The sequence below is a fragment of the Mobula hypostoma genome, chromosome 13, assembly GCF_963921235.1.
Source record: "Mobula hypostoma chromosome 13, sMobHyp1.1, whole genome shotgun sequence".
NCBI lineage: Eukaryota > Metazoa > Chordata > Chondrichthyes > Myliobatiformes > Myliobatidae > Mobula > Mobula hypostoma.
The window spans coordinates 14,268,373-14,286,725 of NC_086109.1; the positions used below are offsets into that span (position 1 = coordinate 14,268,373).

General features: G+C 43.4%; 1 protein-coding gene across 1 annotated transcript in view; it reads right to left on the reverse strand.

Moving 5' to 3' along the window:
* Positions 1 to 1,106: 1,106 nt before the first annotated feature.
* Positions 1,107 to 18,353, reverse strand: part of ren (renin) — a 68,509-nt gene continuing 51,262 nt past the window's right edge. The window contains exons 8-9 of the mRNA XM_063066442.1: positions 8,352 to 8,450; positions 1,107 to 3,724 (exon numbers count right to left, since the gene is read on the reverse strand). Coding sequence (XP_062922512.1) covers positions 3,563 to 3,724; positions 8,352 to 8,450 — 261 coding nt within the window. The 3' untranslated portion in view covers positions 1,107 to 3,562. The remainder of the gene's footprint in view (positions 3,725 to 8,351; positions 8,451 to 18,353) is intronic.

The window sequence follows — 18,353 nt, forward strand, 5'->3', positions numbered from 1 at the left end:
CTTTGTGCTTTTTCTTTTTTAGGAATCACTGACTTTGTTGATTCTACCAAGGCATCCTTTAGAGTTAAATTTCATTTCTACATGATTACTATCATCTTCAACAGATTCTATTTCTAGACTTTGAAACCTATTCCTTACTTCAATTGTAAATTTTTGTCTTTAAGTTTTCTTTTTTAATTAATTGCTAGTAATCAAGGGATTGTTCAGGTTTTTGCTTCTTTAGTATTTTAAGTTTTACTTTTACATGACATACTATTGGGTTGTGGTCACTATTACAGTCTGCACCTGGATATGTTTTGCATTGAGTCACTGAGTTTCTAAATCTTTGATTTATAGTAATAAAGTCAATTTGATTCTAGTGTTATCACCTGGACTTTTCCAGGTCCACAAGCGTATTGGATGGGTTTTAAAGTAGGTATTCATAATGACCTGATTATTCATCTTGCACCATTCTACCCATTTCTCACCTCCTTCATATATTTTGATATGCCCCAAATAATTGAATTGTTTGTAGAAATGTATACTCTGATATTCAGAGTACTTTGAAACCTTTGAAACTCTCTGCATTTCGAGAAATTAAAATAAGCATCATATAAACACCTACAACAACTGTGCTGTTGGGTAGAATTAGAACCGTTTCCTTGCTTATCAAATTCATTTGCTCATATGACTTTCTGCATAGTGAGCTTAACAAATTATGAATGAGATCCAATGGTTTCTGCAGCACAGAAATCAAGGAATTGTTTCGGGTACAATAGACTCAGATTGAACAATGATGTCTTGAAAATTAGTTTGCTTTCCTCGCGGACATCTACAGAGACTTCTTTTTCTGTAGAATTTTATCAAAAAGATTTTAAAAGGAATTGACAGTGTTCCCTGTTGTTGGAGGAGACCACAACAGGAGTTCTTGATAAAATCAGCACCAAGTTATTCAGGAGAGAAGTGAGGAGATACTCTTTGAAATTTTCCTGTTGTCAGGCACCCCACCATGTTTATAAACAACCGGAAGAGAATGGACGGTTTCTATCCTCTCTTCCCTTAGCAACCTTGTGGGATAAATTAGATGGCTGACCTAGAGCTAAGTTTTCTAATATAATCCTCTTTATTAATATTTCTCTTCAGTCTGGGGAGTTTGTGAAGATATCTGATGGAGGCATTTGAAATCATGAAGGGAGGTTTCAGACTAGCAGATTGATAGAAACGGTGCCTTTGGCAGAACATCAAGGGATGGACAACATAAGATAAATGTGAAGAACTAAAGAACAAATGTGAGATATTTTATATGCAGTCATAGTTAGAATGTGAATGCAAAGAGGAGGGGAATAACGGGCAGATTCAATCATGAATTTCAATAAGGAATTGGTAAGGAGGCAAGGAGGTGCCTATGCAGATGGAAGAGATATTGTTTAATTTGACATTGTGTTCAGTGCAGATATCATGGTTTAAAGAGGCCTATTCCTGTGCTGTATTGTTCGATGTACTGTGGCAGGGGAAAGGAACTAACTGGATTGCTCTTGCATAGAGCTAGAATGGATTTGATGGGCAGAGTGGCCTCCATCCATAATGTAGTACTCCTGTGCAGTACATTATTTATTTTTTATTTAGAGATACAGCATGGTTACAGGCACTTCTTGCCCAACAGGCCCGCAGGGGCCACTTACACCCATGTGACCGTTAACCTGCTAATTCATGCATCTTTGGAACATGGGAGGAAACCAGAGCACCCAGAGGAAGTCCACAAGGTTACAGGGAGAAAGTACAAACTCCTTACAGACAGCAGCGGACTGGCGCTGTAATAGTGTTACATTAACTACTCCACTGTGCTGCTCCATGATGGTATGGAACACTTCTCCCGCCAGAACAATAGCGCTCACTCAACTAGTCTTGCAACTTGAGACTGTTAGTTATTTCCAGCAAGGAATATTCAGTGGAATGAGTCCTTTATTGCCCATGTTAAATGGATGAGCCTTTAGTGTCTGTAGATTGTACCCTGTTTCTGTGACTCATTCTTCCATGAAGCCGAATCTCATAGAAGCAGCACGACTCAGTAGCCACCCAGTGTGCATTTGGCACAGGTAACCAAGTTCAACTGTTTACCTCCAGATCCACGACATATAACTGGGGACACAGGAGTGTGCAGATGCTGGAATCTGCAGTGATAAACAAGATGCTGGGGGGGGGGGGGGTCTGTGCGATTCAAGCAACGTCTAGGAAAAGGACAATCCAAGTTTCAGGTCAGGACTTCTCACCTGGAAGGATAGGGGGGAGAAAGACAGTGCAGAGAGTTGAGGGGAAGGGGAAAGGCCACAGTGACTAAGTGATAGAGGGATCCAAGTGAAGAAGGCTGGTGGCTAGCTGGAGGAAGGGTTGGTCATATTGGACGGAGGCTGGGAGGTCATATTGGGAGATGCCATGGGGTTGCAGATCATGGCATCTGATAGTGGAGGAAGGTGGAATTAAATAAGAGAGGTGGGAAGATTGGTGGCAGGAATGAATGGAAGAGGTTCGGGGTGATACTTCGATGGAATGGGTGGAGGAGGGGAAAGAGATAGGGTGATAGGAGCCTGGGTGAAGGTAGTGCCTAGTAGTGACAGGGGTTGGGGTGGCATGGCAGCATAACACTTTACAGCGCCAACGACCATAGTTCAGGGTTCAATTCCCTGACACTGTCTGTAAGGAGTTTGTACGTTCTTCCAAAAACCACCTGGGTTTCCTGTGGGTGCTCCAGCTCCCTCCCACATTCCAAAGAACGTAGGGGTTAGGGTCGGGGTTAGTAAATTGTGAACATGCTCTGTTGGCGATGCAAGCGTAGTGACACTTGCAGGCTGCTCCAAGCAAATCTTCAGACTGTTTTGGTCATTGATGTAAAACGCCACATTTCACTGTGTTTCGATGCTTTGGTGCACATGTGATAAGTAGAGTTAATCTGTATCTTCAGTAAGAACTGGGTGGATCAGAAGGAGAGAGAAAGGGGACAGAAGAGAAGCAATTTGGCTGAAGTTGAAAAATTCAATCTTCATGCCATGGTATTGTAGACTACTCAAGTGGAATATGAGGTTCGGTTGATCCAGTTTGCCCTTAGCCCCACCCTGGCAGCAGAGGAGGCCAAGGACATACTGGTCCATGTGGGAATAGCAAGGAGAAAGAAACTGATATAAACTGGGATCTCCATAAGGCCATGGCAGATGGAGCCTAACTGGTTGGCAAACCGGTCACCTAGATTGCGCCTGGCCTCAGTAATGTCACAGAGGCCATGTCTGTGGCAATAAATGGACTCGTGGGGTTAGATTAGTGATCATCCATGAGCAGATTGTATTCGGGAGCTGGCTCTTCTTATTCCTACGGAGCCTGAGTGAATGGGGAAGGTTGTGCATGGAGAGCGGAAGGAACGAAGCTTTGAAAAGTGCCTGCTCCCCCCCCCCCAATTCTAAATGGTGTTGGCAACACTGGATATGAAAGCTGGCCCAAAATGGAAGAAAATAATTATTTCTCACTGTCCTTGGAGTATGCGCCAAGTTTTCCCAAGGAAAGTCTAGCCCAAGCAATCCCATTCTAGACTGGTTTAAATCGCTCTGGCGAAGCCTATCCTATTGTTCTTGTAATCAAACTCAGTGTAATATCGTCCGATGAAACTGGCACCCAGGATCCACAGCGGGCCCCTGGGCGGGGGAAGGTCAAGGCCACTGAAGGTAACGGTGCACACCTCCTCTCCAAACTCTGATTCCTGTAAACGAGAGCACCTCAGATTAGTCCTGTTGTTTCACAGCCCATGAGGTTTTGAACATTTTTAAAAACACCCCTTCTTTTCTGTAAACGAAGTGAAAACTTTCTAGAGCAACACACACACACACAACGTTCTGGAGGAAGCGAGGCAGTCAGGTAACATCCATGAGAACGAATAAACAGTCAACGTTTCGTGCCAATACCCTTCATCGGGACTGGAAAGGAAGGGAGAGAAGCCAGAATAAGGAAGAGGAGGAGGGTGCAGATGGAATGCAAGCTAGAAGGTGATAAGTGAAACCAGGTGGGGGGGGTTGTGATGAAGTAAGAAGGTCATTACTATTTGAATGGTGTCAAGTTAGGAAAAGGGGAAGTACAACAAGATCTAGGTGTCCTTGTTCATCAGTCACTGAAAGTAAGCATGCAGGTACAGCAGGCAGTGAAGAAAGCTAATGGCATGTTGGCCTTTATAACAAGGGGAGTTGAGTATAGGAGCAAAGAGGTCCTTCTGCAGTTGTACAGGGCCCTGGTGAGACCACACCTGGAGTGTTGTATACAGTTTTAGTCTCCAAATTTGAGGAAGGACATTCTTGCTGTTGAGGGAGTGCAGCGGAAGTTCACAAGGTTAATTCCCGGGATGGCGGGACTGTTGAAAGATTGGAGCGACTGGGCTTGTATACACTGGAATTTAGAAGGATGAGAGGGGATCTGATTGAAATATGTAAGATTACTAAGGGATTGGACACGCTAGAGGTGGGAAACATGTTCCTGATGCTGGGTGAGTCCAGAACCAGAGGCTGCAATTTGAGAATAAGGGGTAGACCATTTAGAACGGAGCTGAGGAAAAACTTTTTCACCCAGAGAGTTGTGGATCTGTGGAATGCTCTGCCTCAGAAGGCAGTGGTGGCCAATTCTCTGGATGCTTTCAAGAAAGAGTTAGATAGAGCTCTTAAAGATAGCGGAGTCAAGGGATATGGGAAGAAGGCAGGAACAGGGTACAGATTGTGGATGATCAGCCATGATCACAGTGAATGGCAGTGCTGGATTAAAGGGCTGAATGGCCTACTCCTGCACCTATTGTCTATTGATTAGTGAAAAGGTAAAGGGCAGGAGAAGGAATCTGATAGGAGAGGAGACGGAACCATGGGAGAACAGGAAGGAGGAGGGGCACTGGGAAGATGATATGCAGGTGAGGAGAAAAGGTAAAAGGGGTGGGGGGGAGTTGGTAATTGAATAAGACGGAAGGGAGATGAGGTACAATTAATAGAAGTTGGAGAAATCAGTGCTGATGCCAGGTTGGAGGCTGCCCAGATGCAGAATATGAGGTGTTGCTCCTCTGACCTGAAAGTGGTTTCATCATACAGTAGAGGAGGCCATGGACCGACATGTCAGAATGGAAATGAGGATTTTCTCCAGCATTTTGTGTGTGTGTGTGTGTGTGTGTGTCGCTCCGGATATCCAGCATCTGCAGAATACCTGGTTCTTGTGATAACTTTCTAATTAGTTGTCAATATTCTGCCCTGTGGGGAGGAAGGTGGACATGACATACCCATGTTTAGAAGGAGGCTCAACATATACCCCAAGCCCATGCACTGAGATCACAATAACAGTGACTGGAAAATGCCCAAAGCATCTCAAACATCCAACGCAAATTCCTTTTATATACGGCCTTCTGAAGGGTGGTCAGGCAAAAATGAACCAGATGCACTTGGCATAAAAGGACAATGACCTTGAATTTGTACCATGTAGTGCAGCAGCATAATGTGCTGCACAAGAATTTAATCCAAATTCTATTCAGCTATTTTGTCTGCTGCTAGTACTCTTCCACATTCCCTGGCTCTAATATGCATGTAAAATCTATACAAGCATCACTGAAGAATCATGAGAAAAAAAATACTAAAATCCACACGCACAGAATGCCAGAGGAACTCAGCAGGCCAGGCAACCTCTATGGAGAGGAATAAGTAGTCGCCATTTCAGGCCAGGACCCTTCATCAGGACCAGCATTTTGTGAGTTCTACTGCGGACTTTCAGCATCTGCAGATCCTCTTGTGTCTAAAATCCATACCACCTGAATCCGTCAGTTTTCAAACAAGAGAAAATCTGCAGATGCTGGAAATCCAGTCAACGTACACAAAATGCTGGAGGAACTCGGCAGGCCAGGCAGCATCTATGGAAAAGAGTTAAGTCGATGTTTCGGGCCGAGACCCTTCAGCAGGACGGATGCTGCCTGGCCTGCTGAGTTCGTCAAGCATTTTGTGTGTCAGGTTTAGCACCTTTTACACCAAAATAAGGGCAATTATTACTTAAATCTAAGCAAGTAGTGTGCTTTGACAAGAGTACGTCGGGGTGATCCTTATTGCTGTACTAGTTGTTGTTGCTCCTTTCTGCACCTTGTTTCGCAACGGGCGACAACTTTGCCCTTTCTTTAACCGTTTGCTATTATTTTTTTATGAGACTGAGTTGCTAGCTCGACGCTCAACCCAGCACGGATGGAAAGTGGGAAGGGAGACAGCCAGATTCGAACCCTGGACCATTCGCTTTAAGCTCCAGTGCAGATGCCACTGCGCCACCTGCTGGCTAGTGGCCGCATTGTTATTTGTTTATTATTGTCACATGTACTGAGATACAGTGAAAAGAAGCCTGCCGGCTGGAGGACTGTCTGTTTGTGCGTGTGGGTGGTTGGGAGGTAGGAAAGGGGCTTGTTCTGCTGTTGCTTTCTCATTGCTGGCTGTGTTAAGTGTTGTTCTGCCGAACATTGTGGATACGCACTGTTGGCACCAGAAAGAGTGGCGACACTTGCGGGCTGCCCCCAGCACACCCTTGGTTGGTTGTGAACGTGAGTGATGCTCTTCACTGTGTGTTTACACGTATGTGTGATAAATAGATCAGAATCCGAATTGGATTTGTGTGTGTGCAGTCCAGAAGGATCATGCCATACCCAAATGCATCGAGGTGGTAAACAGTAAAATGGAATATGCAGCATATGGTGCGTTGGCCTTCACTATTTGGGGAATTGAGTTCACGGGCCGTGAGGTAATGTCACAGGGTCTATAAAACCCTGATTAGACTACACTTGGAGTATTGTGTTCATTTCTGGTCACCTCATTATAGGAAGGATTTAGAATCTTTTGAGAGGATGCTGTTTAGATTAGGGAGCATGTCTTATGAGGATAGGTTGAGTGAGCTAGGGCTTCTCTCTTTGGAGTGAAGGAGGATGAGAGGTGACTTGCTAGAGGTGTACAAGATGATAAGAGGCACAGATTGAGTGGACAGCCAGAGATTGTTTTCCTATGGCAGAAATGGCTAATACCAAGGGGTATAATTTTACAGTGATTAGAGGAAAGTGTCAGTGGGTATCAAAGGTAGATTTTTCATACAGAGAGTGGTGATTGCACCAGAGGTTGTGGTAGAGGCAGATACATTAGGAGAATTTAAGAAACTCTTATACACGTGGATGATAGAAAGATCGAGGGCAATGCAGGAGGGAAGGGTTTGATTAATCTTAGAGTAGTTTAAAGGGTTAGCATTACATTGTTGGTCAAGGGACCCATACTGTGCTGTAATGCTCTATATTTGGCAGATGTTGGAAATCCAGAGCAACATAACACAAATGCTGGAGGAACTCAGCAGGCCAGGCATCATCTATGGAAATTAACAAACGGTTGACATTTTGGGCCAAGACCTTTCATCAGGACCGGAAAGGGAGGGGGAAGATGCCAGAATAAAAAGGTGGGGGCAGAGGAAGAATGATAGCTAGAACGTGATAGGTGAAGCCAGGTGGAAGGAAAAGGTAAAAGACTGGAGAGGAAGGAAAGATGTAGTGCTCTATTTTTGGTATTCTGTTCCAGCATCTGCTGCTTTAATGACACCAACCAAATTCTTGCTAAGTACCTCAATCTTAATTCCTTCAGTGTGTGCATCCAAAGTACTTCTGAATCTTAGTCAGCACTTAATGCAGGAAACATAACAGCCAGTTCTCTCACAGTGAGCTCCCACACATACAACAATGCGATAATGATCTTGTAATCTTCAATTACTAGGGGTTAAATTGTGGTGTTCACGTTGACCCATGCCCCATGAACAACCGCCTTGCTTTTCCTCAAAGCGAGTGCCATGGGATCTTTTATATTCACCTGGTTTAACGTCACATCCAAGCGTAATTTCAGACCCTAAGACTGTAAGATGTAGGAGCAGAATTAGGTCTCTGCCATCAGGCAAACATTACAGGAGCATCAAAACTAAAACCACAAGGCTACTAAACAGCTTCCTCCCACAGGCAGTCAGACTGCTAACTAGCTGCTCTACCTGACTCTGCTTTGGACACTTTTAACTTGCACTGGACACTTATAACTTGATTTTAACTGACATCTGGCTGTTGTGTTTTACTCTTTATTGTTATGTTTATTATTTAGTGTTGCATTTGTTATGTTATGATTGCACTGCTTCTGGCAAACGCTGTCTCATTCTGCCCTGCAGAGCTGATGTACGGTTAGAATGACAATAAAGTTTTTCGAATCTTGAATTTTGAATCCATCCAGTCTGCTCCACCATTTCATCATGGCTGATCCATTTTCCCTCTCAGCCCCAATCTCTTGCCTTCTCCCCATATCTTCATAATGTGAGCTCACCTTCACAATATAGTCTTCACCCTTCATCAGGAAATTCTTTCCTCCCAGGTTAAAAGAAATATGAGGCAAGATTTGGATCTGGTCACAGTTCACAATGTACTGCATGTGAAGGAAAGAGAGGGAGGTAACTAGGTTAGAATTAGAAAGCTTTAGTATAACATTCTTCCCACTTCCTTCCTGCTCTAGTCAACCCAGGCTTCTGTTCCTCTCCATCAATTACAGAAATTGTTATTTCCCAATTCTGAATGCTCCATTTCATTACAGCAAAATGAAATAGGATTCATAAATTTGCAAATCTAAATCTAGTTCTTATTCCCTAAAATGTTGATGGCTCTCTGAGTTTTCATTTATTTCAAATCACACACACTCAAAAACGTTTTCAAGATGTCCTGGTGATTCTCTTCTAAGTCGCTGGGTTTCTTTCCTCATTAGCTCCCTCTATTTTTGTATGTGATTGATTGTGCTAACCACCATGCAACTGTGCAGCCCCTTAGTTTGAATTACACCAGCTTCTGAACCATTAGAACAGCCTACACTCTCACAGTGTGGATTAGCCTTTATTTCTTTATTCATTCACAGTAGAGAGTTTGTAAAGCTCACCACACGAGATCTTTGACAAACACTTAACAGTACAAAATCAACCCATAAACCTCTTCCCAACAGCTCACTGTCTCAATGTTTCCATTCCTTTGTTAACCTACTATATGCAGCTAGTCCAGATCAAATTCAGTGCATTAAGTTCACCTTGTGCAACCAAGCACTCGGATTAACTTTGACAAACTGCATGCACATTGAAAGTATTTTATTCTATTTATCTTTATTTGGAGATACAGCACAGTGACGGGCCGTTCCGACAGCCTTTGCTGTCTAATTACGTCTATGTGACCAATTAACCAGCGAACCTGTACGCTTTTGGAATGTGAGAGGAAAACATAGCATCCCAGAAGAGATCCAGGCAGTCACAAGGAGAACGTACAAACTCCTTACAGACAATGGTGGGATCTCATCTGGACACATCATGGCCAGAATCTGCAGCATTTCTTGGACTGCTGTTCAATACAAAATAGCCCCTTGTGAGGAATGGAGGATGCAGGAGAAATCATTGGAAGGAGGAAGGAATGTTGATAACTGGATGAGGCATTTAAGGAGGGATTGGATCTGATGGTCTAAACACTCACGGAGAGATGCACCTGGATCTTAACTTTCAGGACATGGGGTGGGTTGGAGAGTCAGGAGCAGTGTTCCCTCTAAGGTATGTGTGCACACACATCTTCTGCTACTAGTGCACAAAAGAATTTAAACTGCGCACAAAAGGTTGTCACCCTCTACCTCATTAAGTACATTTCATGATCGTACACAATCACATTTCCTTTTCTGGTTTCTGATGGGGGCAGTGTTGATAACGTGGAGTTTGTGATGATTTCACTGCAGATTTTAGAACTGGCTTATTTATATTGCTTATTTTTAAGCAAGCAAATCACACATGGACGGCATGCAAAAGCTCCAGTGAGAAAATCCTTCATTCCCCACGACAGGCCTCCTATGTGTGCTCTATGAGAGTGCAGATGAACGAGAGCAGAAATGATCAAATCCAGAAGAGCACAAAGTTCTTATCAGACCATAAGACACTGGAGCAGAATTAGGCCATTTGGCCCATCGAGTCTGCTCTGCCATTCAATCATGGCTGATCCTTTTTGCTCTCTTCAGCCCCACTCCCCAGCCTTCTCCCCGTAAGCTTTGATGTCATGTCCAATCAAGAACATATTAAGCTTTGCCTTAAATACACCCACCAACCTGGCCTCCACAGCTGCCTGTGGTAACAAATTCCACAAATTCACCACCCTCTGGTGAAAGAAATTTGTCCGCATCTCTGTTTTAAATGGACACCCTTCTATCCTGAGGCTGTGCTCTCTTGTCCTAGACTCCCCCACTGTGTGAAACATCCTTTCCACACCTACTCTAACTGGGCCTTTCAACATTTAGAAGGTTTCAATGAGATCCCCACTCATTCTTCTAAATTCCAGTGAGTACGGACTGAGAGCTATCAAACGTTCTTCGTGTGATAACTCTTTCATTCCCTGAATCATCCTTTTGAGCCTCCTCTGAACCCTTTCCAATATCAGCAAATCTTTTCTTAGAAAACGAGTCCAAAACTGTTCACAATACTCAAGGTGAGGCCTCACCAATGCATTATGAAGTTTCAGCATCACATCCCTGCTCTTGTGTTCTAGCCCTCTTGAAATGAATTCTAACATGGCATTTGCCTTCCTCACCACTGATTCCACCTGCAAGTTAACTTTTAGGGTGTTACGCAGAAGGACTCCCAAGTCCCTTTGCATTTCAGGTTTTTGGATCTTCTCCCTGTTAAGAAAATAGTCTGCACATTTATTTCTACTACCAAAGTGCATGACTATGCATTTTCCAACATTGTATTTCAACCACTTTCTTGCCCATTCTCCTAATCTGTCTAAGTCCTTCTGCAGCCTACCTATTTCCTCAACACTACCTGCCCCTCCAACAATCTTTGTATTATCTGCAAACTTGACAACAAAGCCATCTATTCCATCATTGAAATCATTGATATACAGCATAAAAACAAGCGGTCCCAACATCGACCCCTGCAGGACACTGGCAGCCAACCAGAAAAGGATCCTTTTATTCCCACTCGCTGCCTCTTACCAATCAGCCAATGCTCTAACCGTGCCAGTAACTATCCTGTAATACCATGGGCACTTAACTTGGTAAGCAGCCTCATCTGCGGCATCTTGTCAAAGGCCTTCTGAAAGTCCAAATATACAACATTCACGGCATCCCCTTTATCTATCCTAGGTGTAATCTCCTCAAAGAATTCCAACAGGTTTGTCAGGTAAGATTTTCATTTAAGAAAACCATGCTAACTTTGTCTTATCTTGTCCTGTGTCGCCAAGTACTCCATAACCTCACCCTTAACAATAGTAACCTTCTCAAGGGCAACTAGGGATGGGCAATAAATGCCAGTTTAGCTGGCAAAGAACACATCCCGCAAATGAATAAATAAAAAAAAACTCACTTCTGTTCCCTCACACCCTTCAACATCTGGCACATGGCTAGTGTCTTCCACAGGAAGAATGATGCAAAATACTTATTTTGTCCATCTGCTATCTCCTTGTCCCCCATTATTATTTCTCCAGCCTCATTTTCTAGTGTTCCTATATCCATTCTCATCTCTCTTTTATTTTTATATACTTGAAAAAGCTTTTACTATCTACTTGGATAATGTTTGCCAGCTTGGTTTCATATTTCATCCCTTCCCTCCTCATGGTTCTTTTAGTTGCTCTCTGTATTTTTTTAAAAGCTTCCCAATTCTCCACCTTCCTGCCCATTTTTGCTTTGTTGCATGCCCTCTCTTTTGCTTTTACATTAGCTTTGACTTCCCTTGTCAGCCACGATCGAACTATTTTGCCATTTGAGTATTTCTTCTTTTTTGGAATACATCTATCCTGCACCTTCCTCATTTTCCCCAGAAACTTTTGCGATTGCTGGTCTGAAGTCATCCCTTCCAGCAGCTCCTTCCAATTTACTTTGGCCAACTCCTCTCTCATATGACCATAACTTCCTTTTACTTCACTGAAATACTGCTATGTCAGACTTTACTTTCTATCAAATTTCAAGTTGAATTCAATCATATTGTGATCACCTCCTCCTAAGGATTCTTTTACCTTAAGCTACCAAATTGCCTCCAGTTCATTACATAACACCCAGTCCAGTATAGCTGATCCCCTAATAGGCTTAACGACAACTGCTCTAAAAAGATATCTTGTAGGCATTCAACAAACACACTCTTGAGATCTATTACAAACCTGATTTTCCCAATCGACCTGCATGTTAAAATCTCCCATGACTATCATAACATTGCCCTTTTGACACACCTTTTCTATTTCCTGTTGCAATCTGTGGTCCACATCCCAGCTACTGTTGGGAGGCTTGTATATAGCTGCCATCAGAGAGTTACTCTTGCAGTTTCTTCATTCACCCCACAAGGATTTAACATTTTCCAATCCTATATCACATCTTTCTACTAATTTGATGCCATTCTTTATCAGCAGAGCCATGCCAACCTCTCTGCCTACCTTCCTATCCCTCCGGTACAACGTGTAATCTTGGACATTCAGCTCCCAACTACAACCATCCTTCAGCCACAATTCAGTGATGTCCACAACATTGTATCTGGCTATCTGTAACAGTGCAACATCATTCAACTTATTTCTTATACTCTGTGCATTGAAATATAACTCTTTGAGTACTGTATTTGCTACCTTTTTTGATTCTGCATCCCTAATGCACTGATACTCACCCTGCTGGCTACAATTTTGTCCTATCATCTGCCTGCCCTTCCTGACAGTCTAACCGCACACTATCTTTGCTTTTTTTGCCATCCGTCCTATCTTGAGTCCCTTCACTCCGGTTCCCACTCCCCTGCCAAATTAGTTTAAACTTTCCCCAACAGCTCGAACAAACCTGCCCACAAGAATATTGGTACCCTTAGGGTTCAGGTGCAACCCGACACTTTTGCGTAGGTCATACCTCCCCCAGAAGAGATTCCAATGAACCAAGAATCTGAGGTCCTGCCCTTTGCGCCAGCTTCTCAGCACGCATTAATCTGCCTATCATCCTATTTCTATCCTCATTAGTGTGTGGTACAGACAGCAATCCTGAAATTACTACCCTGGAGGTCCTGCTTCTCAGCTTTCAACCTGGCTCTCTAAATTCTCTTTTCAGGACCTCTTTGCTTTTCCTTCCTATGTTATGTTATCGTTACCAATATGTACCAAGACATCTGGCTGCTCCCCCTCTCTCTCCAAAATGCTGTGGATGCGATCCGAGACATCCCCAACCCTGGAAATGGGAGGCAACATACCATTCGGGTGTCCCGTTCACATCCACAGAATCTCCTGTCTGTTCCCCTGACTATTGAGTCCCCTATCACTACTGCTCTCCTCTTCTCCCTCTTTTCCTTCTGAACCACAGACCCATGCTCAGTGTCAGTAACTCAGTCTCTGTGGAATTCCCTGGGGAGGTCATCCCCCACAACGGTATCCAACGTGGTATACTTATTATTGAGGGGAATGACTGCAGGGGAGCTCTGCACTAACTGCCTATTCACATTTCTATTTCTCCTGACAGTCACCCAGCTACTCACCTCCTGCAGCTTAGGGGTGACTACTTCCCTGTAACTCTGATTGATTATCTCCTCACTCTCCCATAAAACCGAAGGTCATCCTGCTGCGGTTCCAGATCCCTAACCCAGTCTTCAAGGAGCTGGATGCCCTTCATGCAAATGTAGTTCCCTGGGAGACTCTGCGTCTCCCAGGACTCCAACATCCAGCGTGAAGAGCACACAATGGCCATTTACTACACTTAGTGCAGTAAGAGAAACAAAAAGGGAACCTCAACGGAAACTACCCGGAGCTAACACCTCTTCTGAACCAAAGCCTGACACTCCCACTCTCACCAGTGGCCCACTCCCAACAAAGGCCGCCCTGCTTGTTCCTTCTGTACTTTTAAACAAGTTTTGCTGACCTGTGAGAAACCTTGTCGCTGTGGCCTGCTCCCACCGCTGACTGGGCTGCCGGAATGAGACTAAGCGCCTGCGAAAGTCTCCTTTTTTCAAACAAGCGTAGCCGATCTCTTGACAGTGTTTTGCTAGCCAATAAAATGAATACCCCTATTTATAAAATTCAGTGCGCACGTGTTGTTGTCACTGGGTAGAAAATTGCACAGTAAAATATTTTTGCACACGCTGATCATTACAAACTAGAGGGAACATTAATCAGGGGATATATTCATTTAATGATGGCATTCTAGTGCAGTTCTAGTTTGTATTGCGGGATCATCTCTGAACAACCAAACAGAAGGTCATATTGTTCTGTGGCTATCACTCAAGCTGTTACCTAAGCAGCCAGCCATCAATCTGAACGTCGTACAGGTTGTATACCTGGCTAACTATAAAGTTCAAAGTAGTTTTATTATTAAAGAACTTAAATGTCACCATATCCTACCCTGAGTTTTATTATCTGGCGAGTATTCATAGTAAACAAAAAGAAATACAGTAGAATCAATGAAAAGCACATGTGATAGAGATGGACAAACAACCAGTGTGCAAAAGACAACAAGCTGCGCAAATACAAAAAGAAAATAAGATAAGTAGATAAATAAACAAGCAATATTATCAAGAACATGAGCTTTCGAGTCCTTACAATTGAGTCCATAGGTTGTGGAGTCGGTTCAGTTTGGGGCGAGTGAAGTTATCCCCTCCGGTTCAAGAGCCAGATGGCTGAGGGGTAGTAACTGCTCCTGAACCTGGTGGTGTGGGACTTGAGACTTTTGTATCTTCTTCCCAATTGCAGCAGTGAGAAGGGAGCGTGGCCTGGATGATGGGGGACCTTGATGAAGGATGCTGCTTTTCTGTGACAGTGCTCTGGGTAGATGTGGTTAAAGGAGAAGGAGGGGAGGGCTTTACTCATAATGGACTGAGGTGTATCTGCTACTTTTTTGTCGGATTTTCCATTCAAGGGCATCGGTGTTTCCATACCAGGTCATGGTGCAACCAATATATGTACACTTCACTGCACGGTCATAGAAGTTTGTCAAAGTTTTAGGTGGTATGCCCAATCTCCATAAACTTCCAAGAAAGTAAAGGCACTGCTGTGCTTTCTTTGTAATGGTAGTTACATGCTGGAGGTAGGACAAGTCTTCTGAAATAATAATGCCGAGGAATTTAAAGTTACTGACTCTCTCCACTTCTGATTCCCTAATGAGGATTGTTCACGGGTATCCTCCTTTTATTGTCGATAATCAGCTCTTTGGCGTTGCTGATACTGAGAGGTTGTTGTTGGAGCCACCAGTCAGCCAGATTCTCTATCTCCCTCCTATATGCTGATTTGCCACCACCTTTGATTTGCCCAATGCCAGTGGTGTCGTTAGCAAACTTAAATAAGGCATTGAAGCTGGACTTGGCCTCACAGTCTAGAGCGAGTAGAACAGGGGGCTGAGCACGTGGCTTTGTGGTGCATCTGTGCTGATGGAGATTGTGGAGGAGATGTTGTTGCCAGTCCAAACTGATTGTGGTCTGCAAGTGAGGACATTGGGGATCAAATTGCACAAGGAGGTATTGAGGCTTAGGCCTTGGAGCATGTTGATTAGCTTTGAGAGGATGACAGTGTTGAAAGTAGAGCTGTAGTCAATGAGGAGTATCCTAACGTATGCATCTTAACTCTCCAGATACACTTCTCAGAATATTCTCAGCTGTTTTTTGGGTGTCAGTATGAAGTTCAAAGTAAATTTTATTATCAAAGTATATATATGTCACCATATACGACCCTGAGATTCATTTTCTTGTGGGCATACTGAACAAATCTATAGAATAGAAACTATAACAGGATCAATAAAAGGTCAACTAGAGTGCAGGAGACAACAAACTGTGCAAATGCAAATATAAATGAATAGCGATAAATAACTAGAACATGAGATAACAAGATAAAGCACCCTTGAAGTGAGGTTAGTGGCTGCGGGAACATCTCAATTGATGGGCTTGTGAGTGTACTTATCCCCTTTGTTCGAGAGTCTGATGGTTGTGGGATAGTAACTGTTCTTGAACCTGGTGGTGTGAGTCCTGAGGCTCTTGTACCTTCTACCTGATGGCGGCTGTGGGAAAACAGCATGGCCTGGGTGTTGGGGGATCTCTGATGATGGGTGCTGCTTTTCTATGACTGTATTTTATGTACTCACTGGTTAGAATGAGAGCAGGAGACAGCAAAGGAGGTCTTTGGGCCCTGTTGTGCTTTGTGCTAGCTCTTTGAAAGGATTTAAATACAAATAGAAAATGCTGGAAACATTCAGTTGGAAAGGCTGCATCAGTGGAAAAAGAAATTGGTGGATTTTCAGCACTTACAAAAATCCATTGACTCAAAAGTTAAGCGTCTTTTCCCTGGATTGGAAAGTTTAAAAAGATATGGGCCAAACATGGACAAATGGGCTGAAGGGTGCAAACCTGATGAGAAGTCTCAACCTAAAGTGTTGACTGTTTATTCCTCTCCATAGATGCTGCTTGACTTGTTGAGTTCCTCCAGCATTTTGTGTGATCTGTCATCAGAGACCTCCATCGTCCATGCTCTCTTTTCACTTCTGCCATCAGGAAGGAGCCTCAGGACCCACACCACCAGGTTCAGGAACAGTTATTACCCCTCAACCATCAGAGGGGACAATGCCATTCAACTTCACTCACCCTAGCACTGAACTATTCCCACAACCTATGAAGCCTCTTTCAAGGACTCTTCATCTCATGTTCTCGATATTTATTGCTTATTTACTTGTTATTATTATTTTGTTTGTTGTTTTTGTTGTTTGCATTTACTGTGAAGGTTTACAAGGAAATGAATCTAGGGTTGTATACAGTGCCATATACATACTTTGATCATAAATCTTCTTTGAACTTTGAACTTGAACTTTTTATGTTGCTCATGCTTTCAGCACGCGCAGAATCTTTTGTGTTTCTGGACAAATGAGTAGATAGGCATCTTGGGGTCAGCATGGATAAGTTGGGCCGAAAGGCCTGTTTCCCTGCTGTATGACTCTATAAATCTACATGTCCCCTTCTGCTGTCAATGATGTGCTTCCTAGGCAAAGAAAGCACAAGGGAGATACTCCCAGGGCAGGGATAGCACAGGTTAAACACAAACCAAGGCTTCTTTCATGTTGTCTTGCTACTGGGAAACATTTTATTATCTGCATCAAAGTGTCATTACCCTTTGCAGCCCTGTTTACAATGTTACTCCAAATAAAATAAAAGCAAGGCAGTGTTTGATATTTTAATGCAGAACTGATTTCTGCTATAGTAATCCTGCTCTTTGGATAAGCTGTGGCATTGTATTGGCACTGGTCTGGCAAATCTTTTCAGAATGGAGCTGGCTGATCGTGTAAACTCTTCCCCTCCTTTGTTCCGGACAGACCCCATCATGAGCAGAAACTTAAGCTGAAGTTTGCAGACCTTCAGTAGAATCAGTGCTAGGTTTTTTAAACAGAAACCTTCTACAAATTGTACCAATTGTAGGACCAAACTAAAGCTCTAAATTGGGTGTAATTATGTGAGTAGTGGGAAAATTATCCCTCTTGTGCTTCTTGATCTCGCTGCTGGAGATTCAGTATCACATGACCCTGCCACTTTGATCTGTCCCAAGCCTTCATTAACACTTGCCTTTTCAGGGAGCTTCCTCTTCCTTGCAGCCATTTTACAGTTTAATGTTATGAATATGCTAAGGTGATGGGGTTATTACTTATTTCTGATGTTGGGGAGTTGTTGTAAGGTGTGGGGATGTGTGAGCTAGGGTGAGGGTCAGAGTTCCAGCTGCTTTGATGTGGCCCACACCTTCATTAACCTGGTCCAACACTACTTGCCATTATGGACCTGGTGTGTGCTGGGATGCATCATCAGTGATCATTGCATTTCAAATCAGGGATGATAATAGTTTATACCATCCAGACCTGGAGATTCAGTAGATGAAACAAGGCTCTCTGTGGTCAGAGACATGTTACAGAGGGTGAACGTAGCAAAAAAAAAACAGAAACAAAGTTGGACAAACAGGAAAGTGTTAGATTCAGATAAGAGGTTAGATCAGATTAACTTTATTTGTCACATGTACATTGAAACATATAGTGAAACATGTCGTTCATGTCAAATTAACTCGGTGAAGATTGTGCTGGAGGCAATTCACATGTATCACCTGCTTCCAGAGCCAACATAGCTCATCCATAACTCAGCAACCCTAACCATAGCTCGTCCATAACTCAGCAACCCTAACTATAGCTCGTCCATAACTCAGCAACCCCAACCATAGCTCGTCCATAACTCAATAACCCCAACCATAGCTCGTCCATAACTCAGCAACCCTAACCATAGCTCGTCCATAACTCAGCAACCTTAACCATAGCTCGTCCATAACTCAGTAACCCTAACCATAGCTCGTC